At 39.0% G+C, this 20,226-nt stretch overlaps 1 protein-coding gene across 2 annotated transcripts in view; it reads right to left on the reverse strand.

The window, feature by feature from the left end:
- Positions 1 to 485: 485 nt before the first annotated feature.
- The window catches only part of pclob (piccolo presynaptic cytomatrix protein b), a 60,087-nt gene continuing 40,346 nt past the window's right edge, over positions 486 to 20,226 (reverse strand). For both annotated transcript variants that reach the window (XM_085461659.1, XM_085461657.1), the window contains exons 16-37: positions 19,296 to 20,106; positions 17,964 to 19,002; positions 16,591 to 16,659; positions 16,235 to 16,261; positions 15,073 to 15,161; positions 14,866 to 14,941; positions 14,623 to 14,748; positions 13,256 to 13,364; positions 12,965 to 13,032; positions 12,630 to 12,862; positions 11,901 to 11,948; positions 11,649 to 11,779; positions 10,673 to 10,699; positions 10,126 to 10,219; positions 9,359 to 9,430; positions 8,774 to 9,068; positions 8,260 to 8,454; positions 6,118 to 6,259; positions 5,921 to 5,979; positions 5,204 to 5,341; positions 4,956 to 5,101; positions 486 to 3,821 (exon numbers count right to left, since the gene is read on the reverse strand). In XM_085461659.1, coding sequence (XP_085317785.1) covers positions 3,678 to 3,821; positions 4,956 to 5,101; positions 5,204 to 5,341; positions 5,921 to 5,979; positions 6,118 to 6,259; positions 8,260 to 8,454; positions 8,774 to 9,068; positions 9,359 to 9,430; positions 10,126 to 10,219; positions 10,673 to 10,699; positions 11,649 to 11,779; positions 11,901 to 11,948; positions 12,630 to 12,862; positions 12,965 to 13,032; positions 13,256 to 13,364; positions 14,623 to 14,748; positions 14,866 to 14,941; positions 15,073 to 15,161; positions 16,235 to 16,261; positions 16,591 to 16,659; positions 17,964 to 19,002; positions 19,296 to 20,106 — 4,138 coding nt within the window. In that variant the 3' untranslated portion in view covers positions 486 to 3,677. The remainder of the gene's footprint in view (positions 3,822 to 4,955; positions 5,102 to 5,203; positions 5,342 to 5,920; positions 5,980 to 6,117; positions 6,260 to 8,259; positions 8,455 to 8,773; positions 9,069 to 9,358; positions 9,431 to 10,125; positions 10,220 to 10,672; positions 10,700 to 11,648; positions 11,780 to 11,900; positions 11,949 to 12,629; positions 12,863 to 12,964; positions 13,033 to 13,255; positions 13,365 to 14,622; positions 14,749 to 14,865; positions 14,942 to 15,072; positions 15,162 to 16,234; positions 16,262 to 16,590; positions 16,660 to 17,963; positions 19,003 to 19,295; positions 20,107 to 20,226) is intronic.

A 20,226-nucleotide genomic window follows, 5' to 3' on the forward strand; every position in this document is an offset into this window, starting at 1 on the left:
AGAGAGAATTTAAATAAATAAATTTAACAAACGAAAAAATAGACACAAAACTCGTATCTGTTTGATGAGAATAAACCACAATGGGATGTTGAAAATAGGTCTACATCATAATCACAAGCACGACAAATTGGTACAGCGATTATGTGTTCCACTCCAAACTCACTTCTACTAAACAATTTTTAAAGAATCACGGTGCCTTTTTTAAATTGTTTTTGGCACTAGGATGTCAGTTTGTGCATACTTAATGTAGGTTTTTCTTTCAAGACCAAGTTTGCAGTGTCCACATGGAGCAGACGGTCAGAAGTTGAATTCACGTGTCCGTAGGCACGTCTAATTAACAAATAATGATTAAGCTGCTCCAAACACAGAAAATGAGTTTGTTCCTTAAAATAATTAACAGAGCAAGGTCTATTATCACTTTAAAAAGTTATTTTTTAAGTAATAATAAAGAAAGCTGTTAACAAAACAAAGCTCAACTCCAAATGTGCAATATAACTCTTCTTAATATTTATTCTTTTAGACTCAGGGGAAACGCTGATTTTTTTTACAGCACGATTTGCATATCTCAACACATCCTGTGTACAACCACAAAACCATAACAGTATATGTTTTGTTTTTACACTGAGTGAAAAACAAGACAATTTTACAAGCATATTTCTTTACACTCAGCATACAGATAAATCTATACATATTCTCTCTCTTTTTAAACGTAATCTTTAGGCAAAATATACCGACAAACCATCAACAAAACATGCAACATCCAAAACATAAAGTTTTAGACAACTATTGAAGTTGAGTAGATTTTTTTTTCCCCCTTTGTGTTGTTTCAGCAGTTTACGGGACGTAGTTGCACACATAGTCATTGGTTGACAGCACAGGTTTTGATTACACAGTCAACTCCCCTTTTACAGCTATAGACATGAACTGCTGTACAATTATATGTCTTTTGTGATTTTTTTTTTCAACACTCACATGCTCAGACTTTGGACAATATAAACATTCAATCTTTGTAGAAAATAAACACTTTATGTACACATGTCAAACAACTTGAGTCACATTCACACCCCTCAGAACAACAACAAATGAATGGATTCACGATTACAGGCAACAGCTGATCTAAACAAACAGTATTTAGCTTGGGTGAAGTCTAATGAAACACAGGGGTTGAACAGTCAAGGCTGAGCATTGAGATAATATGTCTAATTTACTGTACTGTGTACACAAACTTTTTTAAGTACACTGAGAGCATGATGCAGTTTAGAGTGATATTTATCCCCCCCCACATTGTGCATTACGTTTAGGAACCCCAGTGTGTCTGCATGTTTTTTCTTTTTCCACATAGATACAAAATGCACACCACAATATTTCCTGCCATCACATACACCATGACTCAGTTCATTTCAGTGCATAAACACAAAACACGTAATCCCGCATGTCATGATGGAACAAATGAGACAACGCAATAATAAAGTGCACAAGATCCATGTAGATGTTAACAGCCGTTAACGTCAATATATATTAAAATCAGTAAAAAAATCAGAGTATTTCATATTTTCTTTCATCGATGTACAAATTAAAGTTATTTTCTTACAGTTATTTTGAGAACATATGTTCACACTTAAAACATTTTAATTCCAAAAACACAAATGCATTCAAACGTATATGTTGCATAGAATTACTTCAAATGAAACAATGGATCTGGAATGTAAAAAAGAAATATAACTGTTAAGAATTTAAACATAAATCACGGTTGGCACAACAAAATAATTGTCAGCATTGAAAAATTAACCTTGTTTTCTTCCTCACTATACTCTCTTTTTTGTTTGCTTGTTTGTTTTACTTTGTAATTATTATAGGCGATAAGTGACATCTTGCTCTATGTTTGTAGTCTCCAGTGATATATTATAAATAGTTGCATTGGCTTTGTGATGTGCCTAAACACACTAACAGTAGTTCTGAGGGTCAATTTTTCATTCTGTACAGGTAAAGGTGACAAAACATTGTAAGACGAATACAGATAAATACATGGGTCACCTACTCACACCTTAGTACTGAGACTAGGCCCCATGCTTTCATTTGATCCTATACATCACTGTACGCCAGTGGGCCTGAGTGTTTTGGTTGCAGGCAGTGAAAGAGGCTGGTTCAATGTGTTGTAATGGGAGTCACTGACACAAAATAGTTAAGTGTTTTACAGTACAGCCAGACACACAAAAGAACCTTGACGTTTGAATGGTAAAGCATTTTTTTTTCTTCCTTTTGAAATAATTTTCAGGGAAAACTCAGACCAGAGGGACTTACTAACACAGAGACAGCAGGGCTGTCATACTGAAGTAATGACAGTTGCAGATCTACAGAGGATTTTGACACATATTGTATGAATTACATGTCTGACGATGGACTACACAGAAGGAAATATTAGCAAAATCTGAGCCACTATAACAATCTTAAAGCAAAATGTTGTACACTTGAGACGGATGTGTGAAACTCACCTTCCACAGTTGTAACATTCAACACAGCAGATGCTGTTCATTGTTAATTTAAATTTTAATTCTAATCTTTCCTAACAATATCATGCTAGTAAAATAGTAATCAGCCACTAGAGGTTGTCATTGACCTTGGATTTTATTTTTATTCTGTCACAGCCCTGTTCGATATAGTGGTGCATTAGTGTGATCAGAGAACCAAGGGAGCTACTGAACATGATTATTAACATCCTTGAGCTCACATAGGTCCACATTCACATAATAGTTATTGTGACTGCCTACACCATAGATTACTGGATTGTCAGTGCGCCACTCACAGCCTCAATCTAACAAGTCTGTGTATCTGTCCCATATTATATATATTTGTATATATAATCTAGTGACAAGAGAACAACTCTTATACTGTATATTATATTTAGATATATTCTGCATCTGATATCTGTGTATACTATATAAACGTCACACTGTACAATGTGATTCTCTGATATGCTCTTATATTTGCATGTGGGATATCTACAATCAGAAGTGCTGTACATTTAATCCTCATCCCACAGCAAAGGTCAACTGTCTGACTCAGGCCTACATAAGCTCTTTATTGTGTTTTTTTTTCCTTTTTCAATGAAACTGAAAGAATATTGTACAAAAAATGTATGCATTTCTTCATCAGTTAATATTCCAAGACCACTTAAATCCACACACATCACGATCGTAGCACAACCACGTCTCTCATATGAAGGAAATAAAATGAATTCCATGATTCTGTTTTTCATCTTTCCCTTTGTTAGATATGTTTGTTCAGTAGTGCAGAATCACATCTCGGCGTCTCACGTGGATTATGGAAATAGAACTGTGGTAAGAAAGACGTCACTGCCCTCAAAGCCATATTGCTGCTGAGTGTCTATCAGTGCCAGCTTTTTATGTTTGCATGTTAAATCCAAAACCAGCAGAGACTTGAAATGGGAAGAGGTGGAAATGTGCTGGCAGTGTTGGACTGATATAATTGCAATGTTAGTAGCACATAATAAACCTTTATTTTATGATTTATAAACCGAAGCAACGAATTAAAGGAATCTTTTTTCTTTGCTCTTATTCTCATTCTCTTATTCATTTTTTTTTGTCACATCTCTGAACTATGCACTTTGCATTTAGTGTTGGCTGATCTGCTGCATCTGGATCTTTTTGGTGTGGTGTTCAGGGGTTGGTCTGAGTGGAACTGACGAACAGCTTGTGCCAGCTGACCACTCTCTTCCTCATGTCCACCTTGTCAAGCCAGATGTAGGCTTCACCTATCAAGGTTTTCTTCATGAACTTCCCTCCATTAGACACCAAGAAAAGCTGGGAATGCATGAGAAAGACAAAGAGAATTTGTCAGTAAGTTATCTATATGTGCTTTGCCAGCTCAAAAAGTGCATGTTATTCAGTATGATTATTAATAGTTGCAAGCAGATTGTTACAAGTATATCTATAAGTCTAAAATTTAATGCATTTTATAGACCTGGAAATTTTAGAGCCCATATGAGCTATTTACAGCAGAAGAAACAGCTTTTAACCACGTTGTGAGTACCAGAGGAAACTCTGCAACTTCCCTATGTTTGGAACACTAAAAACACGGCCTTATGGCCGCACCTGCAGCCACACACCTCTGCAGTTGGGCTGTGTTATATATTGAAGTGCTGATTGGGCCATACCAAGTGCAGCTCTTGCCACCCATAGATGTGCATAAGTGACTTGTTTAGCCTTCTGCTGGGTATTTTTGATTTGAAGTAATTATTAAACTAAGTGTTGCTTTGTTTGTTTGGTGTTAGATAATTTGTTAGGATTTGTGTTCCCCTTATGTATCAACTTGGCCTGATCAGCCAGTATTTAAGTCCCCTTTGGTTCTTGCAGTTAGCTCAGTTTTGTTTGCTGAGTAGTTAATCTGGAGATATGTCAAGTTGCTGTTTTTGGATTAAGTTTTTTTCTATTCATTTGACTTCTTTTAAAGGCCCTGTATTATTAGTTCATTTTGTATTTTTTTATTTTTTATTTTTTTTTACAATTTTGGGGGGTAAACCCACTTTTTTCTAAATACTCACTGTGTCCTCGTGCTTAACCAGCCTAGTCTCTCACTCATCGCAACAAAAAAAGTTGGGAAGAGTGTAAACTAGTCATCCACAACTGGTTGTAATAATAAAATAAGATTATTTTTAAACAACACTCTCATATTATGGGATATTTGTGACTCCTTGTCAATACGCATAACAAATATTAGGGAAATCTATTTATGTTTTGTGTGTCTGAAAGAAAAAAAACCCAACAGAATATTGCCAAGTATATTGGATTTTTAAATCACCAAATATTGGTATCAGTCATAAATAGCCTTTATTGTCCAGACTCTAACACAATCATGATTTATTAAGTTTTATTGACTCATCGTATTTGACAATTAGCAGGGGTCTGAAAGTTATTTAGGTGCCTGTTGTACACTACCTGTATGGAGTGTCCAGTTGGGTTTAGGGGGAATCTGAAGGTCTCATTGAAAGAAGGCTCTCTATCATGTCGACAAATTCTCGTCTTCTTCTTAATGATCCTCTTCTGGGTGGCCACATTCACCACATACAACTTCACATACAGATCTGGATGCAAGTTGGATAAATAATAATATGAATTCATAAAAAGAGGACTATTGAGATTAAAAAATCAAAATGCATGTACATCAGTACTGATTGGTTCCACACCTGGCAGGTGGTCTGGGCTTTTGAACTTGTAAGTGATGTTTCTGCACTGAAGGATCTCCAAGACCAGTTGGTCCCCTTCTGTTTTCACCTCCTTCTTGAGAGCAACCTTGATCTCCCCCATTACTTGTGTTTTACCAGCTAACACGAAACAGAAAGAGCAAAATCAAAATCACATCAGGGAATATATCGCCAAAGTTTCACGTGTATCTCACCAGTTCTACATGTCCTGAAATAATTAAGAATTTTACAAGACAAGCTGATTTAAACTTGGTAAATTAGTTGTCAGGCACCATGGAAATGACCTCCCGACCTTCATCATTGTAACAGCTGCCAGGCTATACCCTAAAATGACCCTCTGCTCTTTGTAACAAATTGAAACTAGAGAGGGAAGGGAGGCATCGTGACACCTGAGCTACATGAAATGTAGATATAACAGCAGTTGTGGGACAGCATGGCAACCACTTCTCTCAAGCCGTGCAGTAAGTTATTATTCGGGTTAATATTGTTCATTGACAATAAGCACTTAGCTGACAATTTGACCTCGCAACTTAATAATGACATTAGCAACACCATTTAGAGGCAGTTAATTAGGTGGCTTGGTTACAAAGAAATTGAAAAAAAAATACAACAAAACCACCATTGCACAAAACACTCAACAGGGGGAGCCCTCTGACCAAGAAAGCAAACATTTGAAAACGTGACATTTCTAGAGCTTGCCTTCATTTTCTGCAGTCTCAAGTTGGTTTTTGTCTGTGCCATTAGGAATAGTCTTACCGCTGTGAGAAAAAACAAAAAAAAACAGAACAAATGAATTTATGAACACTGTTTTATACATTTAAAAGAGTATAACATGACATATACATTAACAACCGTTAATGCATAATATGCTTGCATGGAGCTACAAACAGTCTTACATCCGTGGCACTTGAAAAATGGCACTGTCCACTCCTGTGCCTGCTCCATCTTCACTATCCAGACCTCCATAAGCGTCTCCAACCAGGCTCGGGGCAGATAGTACCACTGACCCTGAAACATCACTCAGCCGGTGTCCTGGTCCTGTGGGTGGCAATACTGAGTGTGATACTGAGGAAATCAATCACTCAGTTTTTTCCTTCAAAATAAATGACTTGCATAAAAAACAAACAAACAGAGAATGTTAAACGACCCAGCTTTTACCACACATGCATGGGTGCCCAAGACATGTGCTGTATGTAACAAAACACACACCCAGCTATCACTCATTGACAGAGGCACTCTCCATCACACATAACTTTGACAACTTTGACTAAGCATCACATAACAGGGCATCACTGTAAATGTCAGCATCTCCTTGCATTTACGTAACAGTGCTGTGTAAAATCTCTGTAATACGAAGCAAATCCCTACATTAGAACTAAATGAAGGTCACTAAATTTAATGAAAAAAAAATACGATTAATTCACTGTAGGACATGGCATGGCAGTTTGTTCATACAATTAAATATTCTTTCTTGGCTCTGGCTGGTTTCTGTTATGCTTTTGCAGTAAGAAAGAACTTGGGAAAATATGTGAAGATTACTGTTGAAACACATTCGGTGACTTTCGGTGTATTTTTGAAAGATGATGTGTGACCACAATGTGTTTGAAGCACAGTCTGTTACTGAAATGCAATAATTACTCATTCTGTTCCTAATGAAAACAAAATCATTCGATAATAAAAGCGACACAAAATAAATATATAAATAATGAAATAATATATAAAATGAATATGTGCATTTCCAGACATTCATAGTGCTACATACAGAAAATAATTACAACAGAAATATCAATATTTACACATTCATTTATTTGGAAGGCTTAGTTTTAATTATTTAATTATAATAATTATTATTAGTAGTAGTTTTTTTAGTTGTTGATTAATATGATTTATTTATATATTTATAGAGTACATTTTTCCTATGTTGCCTCACCTTCCCTTGACATTTCTGCTTCCCTCATGGTTAGCTGACCGCTTTACACTCACTGGCTGGTGAGTGCAGCGTGAACCTCCTGTTGACTTTTGAAACCTCTTGGTGTTTCTGTGTTTCCAGGTTTGACTGGGTCATTTGTGCCCCCTTTGTTTTAGGTGGGAGGAATAGGGAAGGACTGTGCAGGGCGAGAAGACTGTGTGCCATACCTGTGTCTGCCTCTGTGTGTGCTTTTCTAGGGGTTAATTCTTGTGACACACACATGCACATACACAGCAATATTGCAGCTCCACAAAATATTCTGTGGCCAGGAAATAATAGCTAGGGAATCTACAGTTGCATGCGTATAAAAACCTCCAACAATGAGTTTACTTTCCTTTGTAAAGAAGTAGACCATTAGAGTTCATTTTGAGGATATCACATTGAGGATTATACACAGGTAATGGATGTTGTTTAAGTCATGTTAACACAGTAAAACATACAACATGTAAGGGATTGCCATCCTAGCTTGGTTTCTGTACTGGGGTTGGAGATCTCCACACCGGGGTTCTGTAGAAACCATATGCTTGGGATTGGCACATGCACAGTCCATGTAGAAACAGAGGGGTCTGGATTTCTAATTTAGCTAATAATACTAATACTACAAGTTAAAATAATCCATTAATTATGTTTGTAGTTTCTTAAACTATTATCCCATTTAATTAACTATTTAAGATGCCCAAAGAGAAAGCCAAAATATTAAACTGGTGAAAAATATCAGAAACAACACATAACAATTTAGTAAACTGAATGAGCCCCATCTCTAAAAATAAGATTTTAGAATTACATAGTGTATTAAATAGGATTTCACAGCAAGTTTATTTTTATTTGTGTACTTATTTGATTCTTTATCTGCCTTGCTTTTTGCTTAACAGTTATATTAATGAGATAGATCACTGTGACTTTGTGCTGGCAGAAAAGCAAGATGAGATGAGCAGAAGGCAAGGTAAACTGTTAAGGAGATGAATGCAGAGCAATTCAAGGCTTTATCAAACAATCTCTACAAAGCTTGCATGCAAGGGGAAAAGGTGCATTTCGAAGGTGGTTTATCAGGGGTAGGGGAAGGATTTACTTGGTTGCAGGCAGGATTGTTGCACGGCAGCTTCAGCAGCAGCAATTGCTATTCCAGCATCCTCAAGGTGGGCCTGAGTGACACTGCTCTTGCTTTGGCTTCGGGAAGGGCCATGGGAACGTAGTTGGCCGTCGGAGGAAGACTTGGAACTGCCTGGGCTACTGTGTGACTTTTCCAAAGGCATCATTTGCATGTCTAAAGGAATATTAAATGAATGGTTACAAGTGCCAAAGAGAAAACTGCAAAATACAGTGGCTTGCAAGAGTATTCGGTTCAAGGGGGCCGGATACTTTTGCAAGACACTGTAAATAAACCAACCCCTCTCAGGTGCAAATAATATTTCACAGTCATCTGATTGTTCCATGCAGTACTGATATGTATGTATTTACAGTGTTCAAGGTATGGTTATGAATACCTGCCAAGAATATTAATATTATTTATTGCTTAAAACTACTTATATGGAATTAATTGATATTTAGCAATCATTAACTGTAAGAATGAGGTGATTCTTTACCTTTAGCTGGATCAGGAAAGATTCCATGGCTTCTGCTCTTGATTACAGAGTTTTTAGGTGAATCATGACTCCCATCTCCCTGCCCTGGTGCTAGACTCTGACCCATTCCATACCCCTGTCCAGAACCTGAAATGTGGCCCTGGCCCTGGCCATGTCCCTGACTTGACCCAGACCCTGACGGACCTTGGGCAGCATGGTGGGCTCTGCTGTGTTCAATGCTTTCACTCTGCTCTTTCAAAGGCAGCCAGCGAGGAGTGTTGTCCAGCTGGGTGGTATTTGACAAGTCAATCAGTACCTGAGTGACAATAAGAGAAAATAAAAGAGAGAAAGAGTGAGACAGTACAAAATAAATAGGAATTTAATATATATAGTTATAGAAGCCAAGTTTAAATTTGGTGTTTGTCTGACCAGAGAGTTAAGTTAAGAAACGCAGGTCCACCAATAAAACAATAAAAATAAACCAACATAAAATAAAATAAAATAGCAAAAACCACTTTAATGAGGTAAATTGGTAAAAAAGAAAAAGAAAAAGTGAGCTAAATTTCACATTGTCAGATGGCAGACTCGGCTTCACAAGTCACTTACTTCTCCAAGGAAGTCATTGGAGGAGGACCTGTCATAGTCCCACACTGTCACCTCCAGCGTTTTTTTCTTCAGCTTCAAAGAAAGAAAAAATAAGTAAAGAGAGGGTCACAGATTATGGTGAGGCGTTGAGGCGATCGTGCGAGGGAACAAAATGTGTGAGGTGTGAGCTTGTTTGTCTGTGCGAATGTGGGTGGATGAAGGACAAAAGAAACGAGCTCGTGTACACTGAATGAGTCGTGCCTAAATGAGTGCAGCCATGAATGCTAATGAGGGGGTAATTTAATCAGCAAGGAAATCACGAGTTGTTAAATGCATGTGTGCAAATACGTGGACGTGTATAGAAACACTCGGAAGCATGTTGGAGGACATAACATATACAGATATACTTATATAAGTATGCGCTGCAGATTTTTTTTTAAGGCTGTGGTAAGACGATGGTGGTGTCTGTCACAAACAACACAAGCAAACACAGATGGCTAAAAAGGCATGCAGTTAAAGTGTCTGTATTGACACTGTAAGAGCAAGAATGTCGGTTGTTAACTTGAGGTTTGCTAGTGCTGATAAGAGGCTGCATGGAGGATACTGAAAACAGCCCGAGGGAGAGAGCATGAGGACGGAATTCTAAGTGTCGTATAAGACGCTGAGGCTTCCACATTGCCCAAAGTGGATCACAACAAATACAGTAACTACACAAGAGTGACTGTGGGAAGATGTTTGTGTGCATGTGCGTTTTAGTGTGGGACAGGAAGAGAGGGTCTGCACAGTACCTGCTCCAGATGAATGTTCTTGTAGATGACAGTCTGATTCCATTCTGGGTTCATGGTCTTCTGGGCATACTTGGTCCTTCTCTTGTTATCAGCACTGATAATTCATGACATTCAGAATGATTGGTTGTTAATAATACATTATTAAAAATCTCTCCACTGCTTGATCCCATGGCAACATTCACAAAACTGCAATGCTCAGTAAATGGGCTGAATAGATGCTGCTTGGAAAATGGTCAATATCCTTATTTGGAGGCACCAGAAAGATTGCAAACAAACTGAAATATTTTTGTTAATTGTCTGCTCTGAGTAAGATGCTTTTAAATTTTTTTTTCAAATGAGTACAGAGATAGAAGCTGAGGAGAGTTCAAAGTCAGAGGCATGGAGAGAAAATGTAATGGCAGAAGTGCTCTTAAACATTGTGAAATAGAGCAGATAATTGGACGAACAACAAAGGCCACAATAAAAGGATGGAAAACCACTTTGGATGGGTAAATTACACAAATAAAAACATAACACCAACTAAAAACAAAGATCAGCACCACACTACCTTGCATTCTGGACAACCATGACTTGGCTGAGGGAGTCCAGAAGAGGAAGAGGAGGGCATATATCACAAACAAGAAAAGCAAAAATACAAAATAACAGTCAGAGAAGCTCAAAGAGCTCAAAGAAAAGGCAGTAAAGGATAGAGAGCTGAGGCAATCAATATTCTCTTGAGGGTAAATCACTGTTTTTGTGCCTACACAGTAGATATGACTCAAGACCAAAAAGCCTCACAGTGATTACTGGCTCACAGGTGAATGAGAAATTCACTACTCTGACCTTTTGTTGAGACACTGCGGCTGTGAACTCTTTTGCTAATGTCAGACAGATGCATTTCAAATATATTCTTGCAATAAAGCAGCAGTACAAAGGTGCTCTCAACGAGCTTACATTTTTAACCTATACAGCGTTGTAGGTTGAGGGAGAGAGCGCATAATCTAATAAACAGGCCTGATGGAGGCATTATCTAAGAGCAGATATTGTTACAAGGGAGATAATGGCTGCATCGATCCTCTCTCTTGCTATTCACAAGCTCTTAGGAAGACAGTGGAGTCGACACCGATAAGAAGGAGGCTCACCTAGGGACAAAACCAAAGCACTCACTTTAGCCAAAAGTAGAAAGAGTAAGAACATGAGGTTGACCATGTGGACTCTCTGTTGCCAGCTAATTTGATACATTATAATGCAGCAATTTGGAAAAAGGCCGCCTCTTACAGCTTTATGTAAAGTCTAACACAACTCACTTTATTTATTTATAGACTAAAGCAAATCGAATCAAATTACTGCAGAAATGACTGCCTCATATCATCATGTCCTATACCATTTTCTCACACAAACTTAAGACGTTAGTCAGTGGGATACAGCAAAGTCAGTACAAAGTCAGGAAAAAAAAACAGGGAGAGAGAAAACAAAGCAGACACAAAGGCAGAAAAGCAGACACAGAACACATATTAGTTAGCACTAAAATGCTAAAAGCTCACCCTCTCCCAGGTAAAAGGTAGACCTTCACAAAAGGGTCAGAGTAGCCATCATTATCCCTTGGGGCCAGGTTTCTAGCTTGCAGGACGTGGACAATAAGATTTCCTAGGTTTCTGTCATAGTTGATCTGGAGCTGTTTGAAACAGAGTGTAGAGGAGGCTCTATGAGAGAAACTACAGGGGTCCATCTTTATGTTGTTGGGGGTAAATAGTGATATTTTCTTAATGTTTGTTTGCATGTGTGTGTGTTTTAACCTGAATTTCTCCTGTGATGGGATGAGGCATCTTCATCATCTCTGTTTGCTAAAAAAAATAGAACAAAAACAGAGAGGTCAGGAGGTGGAGTGGTTCTAGATTGATAGTTTAATGATTTGGCAAACAAATTTGTCTGGCCCACAATAACAGACTTTAGCCATTAACCTGGGATTAAGTTGAAGTATATATTAATAGAGTACTGGTGAAAGAGGTGCCCTTGTAGAATAGATATTAACATTTTTCATTGAACGTATGCACGTTGTGGGGGACACTGACTATCTGATCGGTGTGTTAGAAAGGAAAGTCTGTCGGTGTAGTGTGACACCATTAGTTAGTTTAGTCAGACATCTCGTGTTCAAAATGAGTTCTTTATTGCAGCATCAGACTGCGAATTTGGGGTTTGATAGGTAATTATCCCCCTTGACCCTACATGCGGATGCTAGGATGGTCGAAGCAGCCAGCTGCTCTGTGCAGAGGGAGAGACGAGAAACCCAGACTCTTAAATAGAATGCCCAGATGAGAGGTTGTGTTTGGTATATGATTTAAGGAGAATGTTTCATTTGTCTGATGCAGTGCAGCTCGAGTTGCCTGGCTGAACTTGCCTGCGGTCTTCACTTCATTTATTTAAAGCAAACACATTTCACAGAAATGTCAACAAAAGACTAATTTGAATAAGAATGTGTGTGAGGTAAGCCACTAAAAAGAATTTTAATGGATGAAATCCATTACCTTGTGTCGCTGCTTCTTGCTTATTGCAGGGGATGCAGGCTGGCCAGGGCTTGGCACCCCACTGGAGGCAGCCGATCCAGTACCAGAGTGGAGGAGGGCAGAGCGCTCTAGTGCAGACAGGACCCCCAATCCCCCAGCTCCTACTCCAGCCATACAAGGTGCTTGCTGCTGGGACACCTTCTGCAATTCTGCAGCTAACTGCTTAGGATCCACACCGGGGGAACGCTGTCCACCTACAGAGACGAGTGTATATAGTGACTCACATTTTATTTATGTCAAACATGTACGCAGGCGCATGCACGCATGCAGACGTAGCAACAAATTCTCGTACATACCAGCCTTAAGCTGGACATGGTGCTCCAGGGCTTGTGGGTGCTCAGGGTCAGACAGCATGTTTAGGTCGCTGTTTGGATCCATACAGGGAATTTATAATGGAATAACAACCAGTGCGTTGTAGGAGTAATCAGTCACAGAGTGGATATTTGGCAGATGAAGGGGTGTGGGACGAACAGAAGGGGAAGGAAAGACGAGAGAAGGTGTTCATGGCTGCAGAGTCACCATTATGTGACTAAACATGTAGGAGTTTCAGTGGGATAGAGGGATAAATGGTGACAGATGTTACTCACAGTCTCACACAAAGCTCCGCCTCTGCACATGTCTGGCCCATAATAGACTGCACTTCCTCATAAGTCTTTCCCGTTAGAGGGACTCCATTCCACTCCAACACCTGCATTCCTGTAATACGATGAAGGCCAGCATGCAAAATGAGTGACTACCCCTCATCTCTATACATGAAACGTGTTAGAACAGAGAGTGCAGTTTTCATGCTCACAGAACAATAGTAATAGCAAACAGCTCTTCAACTGAATTAACTCTGTCTTCATTCTTCTTTATTCTCAGTTGGGTTTATGCATTGGCTTTGTTCCATTGTTGGAACAACACCCAGCACAAAAGCAAGAAAGAAGAGTTTTGCCGATGATTATATTAGATGTTTTGTTTCTCACAAAGAATAATGTAGAAAAAATAGCATATTAGAAGTAAAAACACAGCAACAGCACAAGAAATAACCACTAATATTTGCATATTTATGATGTAATACACAAAACAAATCACAGCAAACTCAATTTTTCCACCCAGGGCCAAAGAAATATGAGGCCTCACTTACACAACTGAAACCTGGTCTTCAGATTAGACTTCTGCTTACGAAGCAACTCACCAGCTGCTGTGACAATAAAGGCTCACATTAATAAGTGCGTATCCTCATGCATGAGCCAGTATTTCTTCTTAGATTATTCCCTCTGTTCTCTGTGTATAATCTGTATCCTCCCCCACTTTAATTCACACTGCACCTAAAGGCATGTTCTGCTGCCAGTTTCTTTCAACAGAACATAAACATATGCATAGCATACAGCACACGCTTGAAAGTAAACCAGCCAACCTACTGTCTTGCCTTTTTAAAAAAAAAAATTTTTCTTGTTCAGCAAGACAAAAAGGGAGTAAGCTATATCAGAATTAAATGGAATAAGAAGCTAGAACCAATTATCTCATTAAAACTACTGGTGGAACTGCAATCAGTACTCAGGCGCTTCTCTTTCTAAACAAAGATTAGAGCATCAATTATTTGAAATTCCAGAAACTACAAGAACAAATTGAGCAGGGATTGTTGCATGGTAATTCACTGTGTGTGTGTGCGTGTGTTTATCTGTGCTTGCCTGTCTATCTGTATCTGTATGTTTACAGGGACGCTAAATATAGTCTAATGACTAACACAGCCCACTGATGTGGAGGGTGTGTTTGCGCGTGATGTGTTGAGGAAAGACACATGACAAACCAACACACAGTAGGCTACAGCCGCCTGTCACAACTCCATCTGGAGTGATTTAGGCATGAATTTTTACTGAAGGCGTAAACGGCCCTAAAATCATCAACACTTAAAAAGCACTGTGATCATGACTCTCCTGAGCCTTGAGAATCTTTTTCATTCTGCTCTTACCCTCCACAACTTTCCCCGTTTGTTCTGCCACCCCACCAGGGATGACCTTGGCAATGTACGCTCCGATCTCTCCACGACTCCCTGGAATCTCCTTACCACCTACCACACGGATGCCAAGTCCATTACCTAAACGGTAAAAATAGGGATACAAATCCTAATTACAAAAACAGAAATAGACAATCTTTGTGATTTTTTTATGGTTGTACGATAACTGTATGTCTGCATTTTGTAATAGTTTTATACCTGACACACTGGAGTCCTTCATGTCTCTCTTAAGCTTGATGCGAGTGTGAGGGAAGGCATAAGGCACGAGTTTCATCTGAAAATTCACAGGATTAAAAGAAGCATGTTTGTAAGCAGAAAACATTCCGGGTTTACATATTAAAACCAAAAATAAACATGGAGTGGAAAAAAAAGGACCAAGCTGAATATTATTAGCTTGAATCGCACCTGTCTCCTGTCTGAAACACTCCCACTCTGAGGATGTCCTTCTCTTGGCTTATCAAACCAATCTGTGTCCTCTCTTCTCAGGTGGTAGGCTAGACAAGGAAAGGATCGCATTAAAATCTATGCATGAAAATAGGGACTAGAAGCTTTCAGCATAGAATCAAGCAATCTCTTTTTTTGTATTTAAGAATAATTGTCACACATCCACCCAGATTTTCTAAAAGGCAGGAAGATCTCTGATCTGTCCTGACTGGATAGGTGAAAGCAAAGAAACAGAAACTCTGCTCCATCCTATCCACAAGTGTGAGATCAGATGGCTACTAAAAATACTAAATGGTGTATGAATAATTTCAAGTTTGATAAAAATTGATATGCTTTAAATGTTTGGAACGTTTTATTTTCTATGTATTATTTTACAGCACTGTGTACTGGAAGTCTCCCCCAAACCATCTTCATTTATAAGTAACGACTGGAAGATACTGACAGTCTCGTGCTCTATTTTACCATCACAATTCTAAATCATACCTTTAAGAGCAAAAATAATCAAAATATTGAAAGCTATAGTAATATCTCAACTTTGAAATACTGTTTTGGTGTTAAATGTAAAAGAATCCAAACAAAGATAGAATTTTCTATGTATTGGCGAGCCAAGCCCACAAACAGAAAATAGACTGCTACATATCTTGTAAATATCTTGAAAGCATTAGATCTTGAACAAATCAGTATATGATGGCAGCATTGGTTTTCAGAATTCTATAGAAGATCTTAAAATACTTTGTGCTGTGAATCTGCATGTTTTTGGTAACACTTATGCACAACACACATTTATTTTAGTGCATGGACATGAATACTGGAAATGGGTCTGATATGTTTACAAAACCACAGTGCAAACATTCCTGAATGACACATAAATTAAGTCTCTGCAGTGTATGACACATAAAAGATATCGAGTGTCATTAAGATGGGGTTCATACCAGCATGGAACTGACATGTCAACTACAAGAGTCACTAAATGATATGTATTGTATACGATTGTGAGGTGGGTCATTCCAGAATGAATCTGGTATGTTTACAAACTCAGCCAGAGAAGTGAACCATTCATGATATGCGGCATGGAGGCATACAGTCTCTAAGTAACTACATGAGAATTGCGATGCCGTCTCACCTTCTATATTCCAGTTTGGGCCTCCAGCTGTGGTACAAAGTTATATATGTTTTTAAGAAATTTGTTCAACATATGTTCATTCTTCTATCAAGCTACAGGAAGTAGAGTGCTAAGACTAAGATTTGTACTGCAAGTAGGCTAAAATTCAGCACATGCACTAAAAGCAATAGTAGGAGATGCATGCTTTACTGCATTTACTAGCCTGACAGACAGATCACAAATTTAAGCAGAAGCACTATGAAAAAACCCCCCAAACAAAACATATAAGATGTTTCTTTAGGAGGGAAAGCCATATCAAGATTGAGCCACATTATCATGAGAGGCAGTAACTTTAACTATGCTGTAAGATACTCTACCGTGTCTGATACTTTCATGAAAGATTCTGGCATCATCTCTGTTCAAAGCCAACATGGACTCACTTTGTGCTGCAATTGAGGCAGATGAACACTTTTATGTAAGGTCAAGACAAATGCTTCTGTCTCAACAAGAATGTATTTACATTGATTCCTCAAAATTGGCCTTGAAACAAAGCTAAAGTTGCGGAAGATATTCTTGTTCGTTGGCACTATCTGACAATTACATCAGACCCTGTGCTTTTTAATGCTACTTCATATACAAGATACTTACCAAATAAAAGATAAATAATTATAAAGGCACTGGATTTACCTAAACTAATGGAACACTACCAGTCCCATTCTTATGGAAATGGAAACAGTGCATGTCAATATCTGCTGTGAATCACCGGGGAACACAGACATCTCACACCACAAGGAGACATCCACAGCAACAACCAACAAGCAGAAAACATTAATTTTATTAAGATGAAAATGGAAAACAGATGTACATGCAAGGATGAAAATAAGACCAGATTAGAAACTGAAAGGTTACAGAATCAACGCTTAACACAGTTGACACAATTTTCTTTAAGTATACACAACAACATCGGCTTTATAGAAAGCTACTGCATTACATCTTTTTTGATCTATATAAACCATCCATTTGGAAATGTCTAAATTGGCCTGGCACTGGCTTAGCAATTTAGTTAGAATGAAACAAAAATACCTGTAGAATCTGCAGAACATGTATATCACCATGATTCAGCAGTACTCTTTTAAACTTACTGCTGTTGTTTTCGAGCAAAACTAAAGGAAGAACCTTAAAAATGTATGTATTTCTTTTTCTATACGTTTTCTGTGCCACTGAAAAAGGGCTCCAGTGTAGGCTGTTCAATATTGCTCAGATTTTTAATGAAATTTATACAAAAAATAAGGCAGCTGCATTGTGAGCAGTATGTTTACTTAGCATATCTCTTTGTAGTTCATAAACAGATAACATAGATTCTAGAGAGGATCTAATTTAACATTTTTAGAACTGTTTGGGTCTAAGAATAAGGAAGGACATTGAATAAATTAAACTGAAAAAAACAAACAAACATCAAGCTGATGAAATGACACAGAAAAGCATGGATAGACGTGGCATACATAAACAAAGAGTGTTATGTATCGCTGACCACGATAATTAAAAGAAAGGAAAAATCATGCAAAATTATGACTTTACATTTATCGTGACAGAGGGAAATATTGTAACAGACAACAATAATTATCTGGAGCACTGATAACTGAGAAAGAAACAGTTAATCCAGAAAGTCAATATGACCACTCAGTATTAGCATGCATGATAAGCACGTCGATATGGTCAAATTGTTGAAGCAGTCTTAGGCTCCATTTACCTTCACTGTCAGACATGGCACCTTGCAAGTCATCCATGATGAATGCGATGTCTCGATCATAGCCACGAGTCCGAGATTCCTCTCTCATATGTTGCTGTACCTCTGGGAGGGAATGGCTTGACCCAAATTGGTCCCTGGAGTCAGCAGAAATGGGAGGGAGAGGACCAGCTGAAGCTCTAGCCATACCCATTGGTTGCCCCACTGGACTCAGAGGACTTTCCTCCTCTGAGTTCTGAGCAACAATGGGGATGCGTCCACGGCTTTGGCTTATAGGTAAACTAGTGGGTTTTGCTCTGGCTACCCCAGGGGCAAACGCTGCATCTAGAACCTCTCCCTCTGATTTAAGTCTTAATGAAGAACTGGACAGATCCCGTTTAATAGATAGATCCAAACCATAGACTGAAGAGGGTCGGGAGGAGGGGCGAGAACGGGTACCACTTGGGTAGGTGCCATCATCATGGGCAGTTGCCCTGATAGTAGAGCCAAGTCCAAGAGACTGACCAAGATTAAGAGAACCAGACAGGTTGGCCCCTAAGGAGGAGCCTAAATATTTTTGTTGCTCAGACAAGTTTTTTCTTAGCCCAAATGTAATCTCATCCTGAAGTAGCCTAGCTCTAGCAGCCAGACTGGACACAGAGGACGCTCCAGATCCCATGTAGCTACCATATTCAGGCTCAAGGTCCCTACTCTCCTGAATTGGGGAAAATTTTGTGATGGCCTTAGGGTCTATAAGGGCCTTTTTGTTCTTCATCTGTTTCTGGTAAAGCATAGCCGCTGGGAGTTGTTTTGCAGCCTGTTTTTCAAGGGTGAGCCTGCCAATGCTATATTTCTCTCCTTTAGGGAAATGGCGAAAATTGCTGTCACTGGGGAGATATTGTGGTAAGCCCAGACCAGTCAAGTGTTCGAGTCCCTCAGTTCCTCGTCGGAATTCTTGCTTGATCTGCTGCTTCAGTAGCTTCAGCTCATAAGGTTCTTCCATAGTATCATCTTCTCCTTTGCCATAACTCTGAAGCCGAGATGAGCCTAAAAATTCTGCCACCTAAACGGAAAAAATAGATAAAATTATACGCCACATGTTAAGTGTTATTGTGTAATTGTTCAAAACACTGAAGTGTTTTGAACAATTAAAAGGGCTATATCAGTCACACTGTTTTCTACATTCATGCAAGCCTAATAAAATAAAACTGGAGAATCAGCACTTCAAATTGTTGAATCGCTTTTTTAAATGAAAGAGCCAACACTAAGAAACACTAACATTCTGAGCTATTAGCATTTGTCTGAGGAGAAAAAGGTAGCAAAAACTAGAAACTAAGTTAACAGTATGGGATTTACCTCTGCTGTGCGCCTGAGTCTGTCTGCCTTGGACATCTCCTTATCAGGCAAGTTGAATCCAGAACCCAAGCCAGTATTGCTCAGCCCTGTTGACGCCTTGGTGAGCTCCCCTATGTCTTCTATCAGCACATAATTCCTGGCATTATGGTGGTCAATATCAGCATAGAAAGAATCAGCAGAAATGCTAGACATGGGACTAGAGGCCATGCTCCTCTCCTCAAGTCCTAACCTCAAGTCCAAGCTTCCATACTTGCCCCCTAGGTGAGCCACTCCATATCCACTTTCTGTGGAAGTTGGCACAATGAGCAGTGGCTGGTTGCGTATCACCTCATAGTTAGTGGTGATTTTGGGCTCTAAATCAGACAGGTTTGTTTGTCGCTGCTTCCCCTGCTGCAAGAGCAGAGCATGTTGGTAGCTGCCTGGCTGAGTCTGGGCATGGGAGAGGGACATGGTTGGGTAAGGAGACACCTGTTGGTGGTAAAGTGATTGTTGCTGATACATGTTCTGTTGGGTGTAGTGGCTAGTGGTTTGGGTCTGGGGAACATACTGGCCATAGTGAGAGTAGGGACTAGTTAGTGTGTTGTACTGGGAATCAGCTTCTGTCTGTGGGGGGATGAATTGCTCAAATTCCGACTGGGGAGCTGTCCGTGGTCTCTCAAGACCATCACCTCTGGTCTCTCTGATGTTGCTGACCTCACTGTCAGACATGTAGTCTCGCTCCTCTGCCACACCCTGAAGATAGGCTCTTTCTCTCTTCTCTCTTTCTTTCAGCAAGGCCTCCTTACGACGGTTGATACCCATCTCCAAGTACCTTGAATAAATAAATGAAATAAATATATATATATATATTTTTTTACAATTTTAGTACTCAAAAGTTCTAATAAAAACCAGGGGAGGTGGCAAACAATATTCTGTTTTCTCACACATTAAT

This window comes from Copadichromis virginalis, linkage group LG7 (assembly GCF_057382275.1).
Source record: "Copadichromis virginalis isolate Kocher_CV1m ecotype Utaka linkage group LG7, C_Virginalis_male_GT1.1, whole genome shotgun sequence".
NCBI lineage: Eukaryota > Metazoa > Chordata > Actinopteri > Cichliformes > Cichlidae > Copadichromis > Copadichromis virginalis.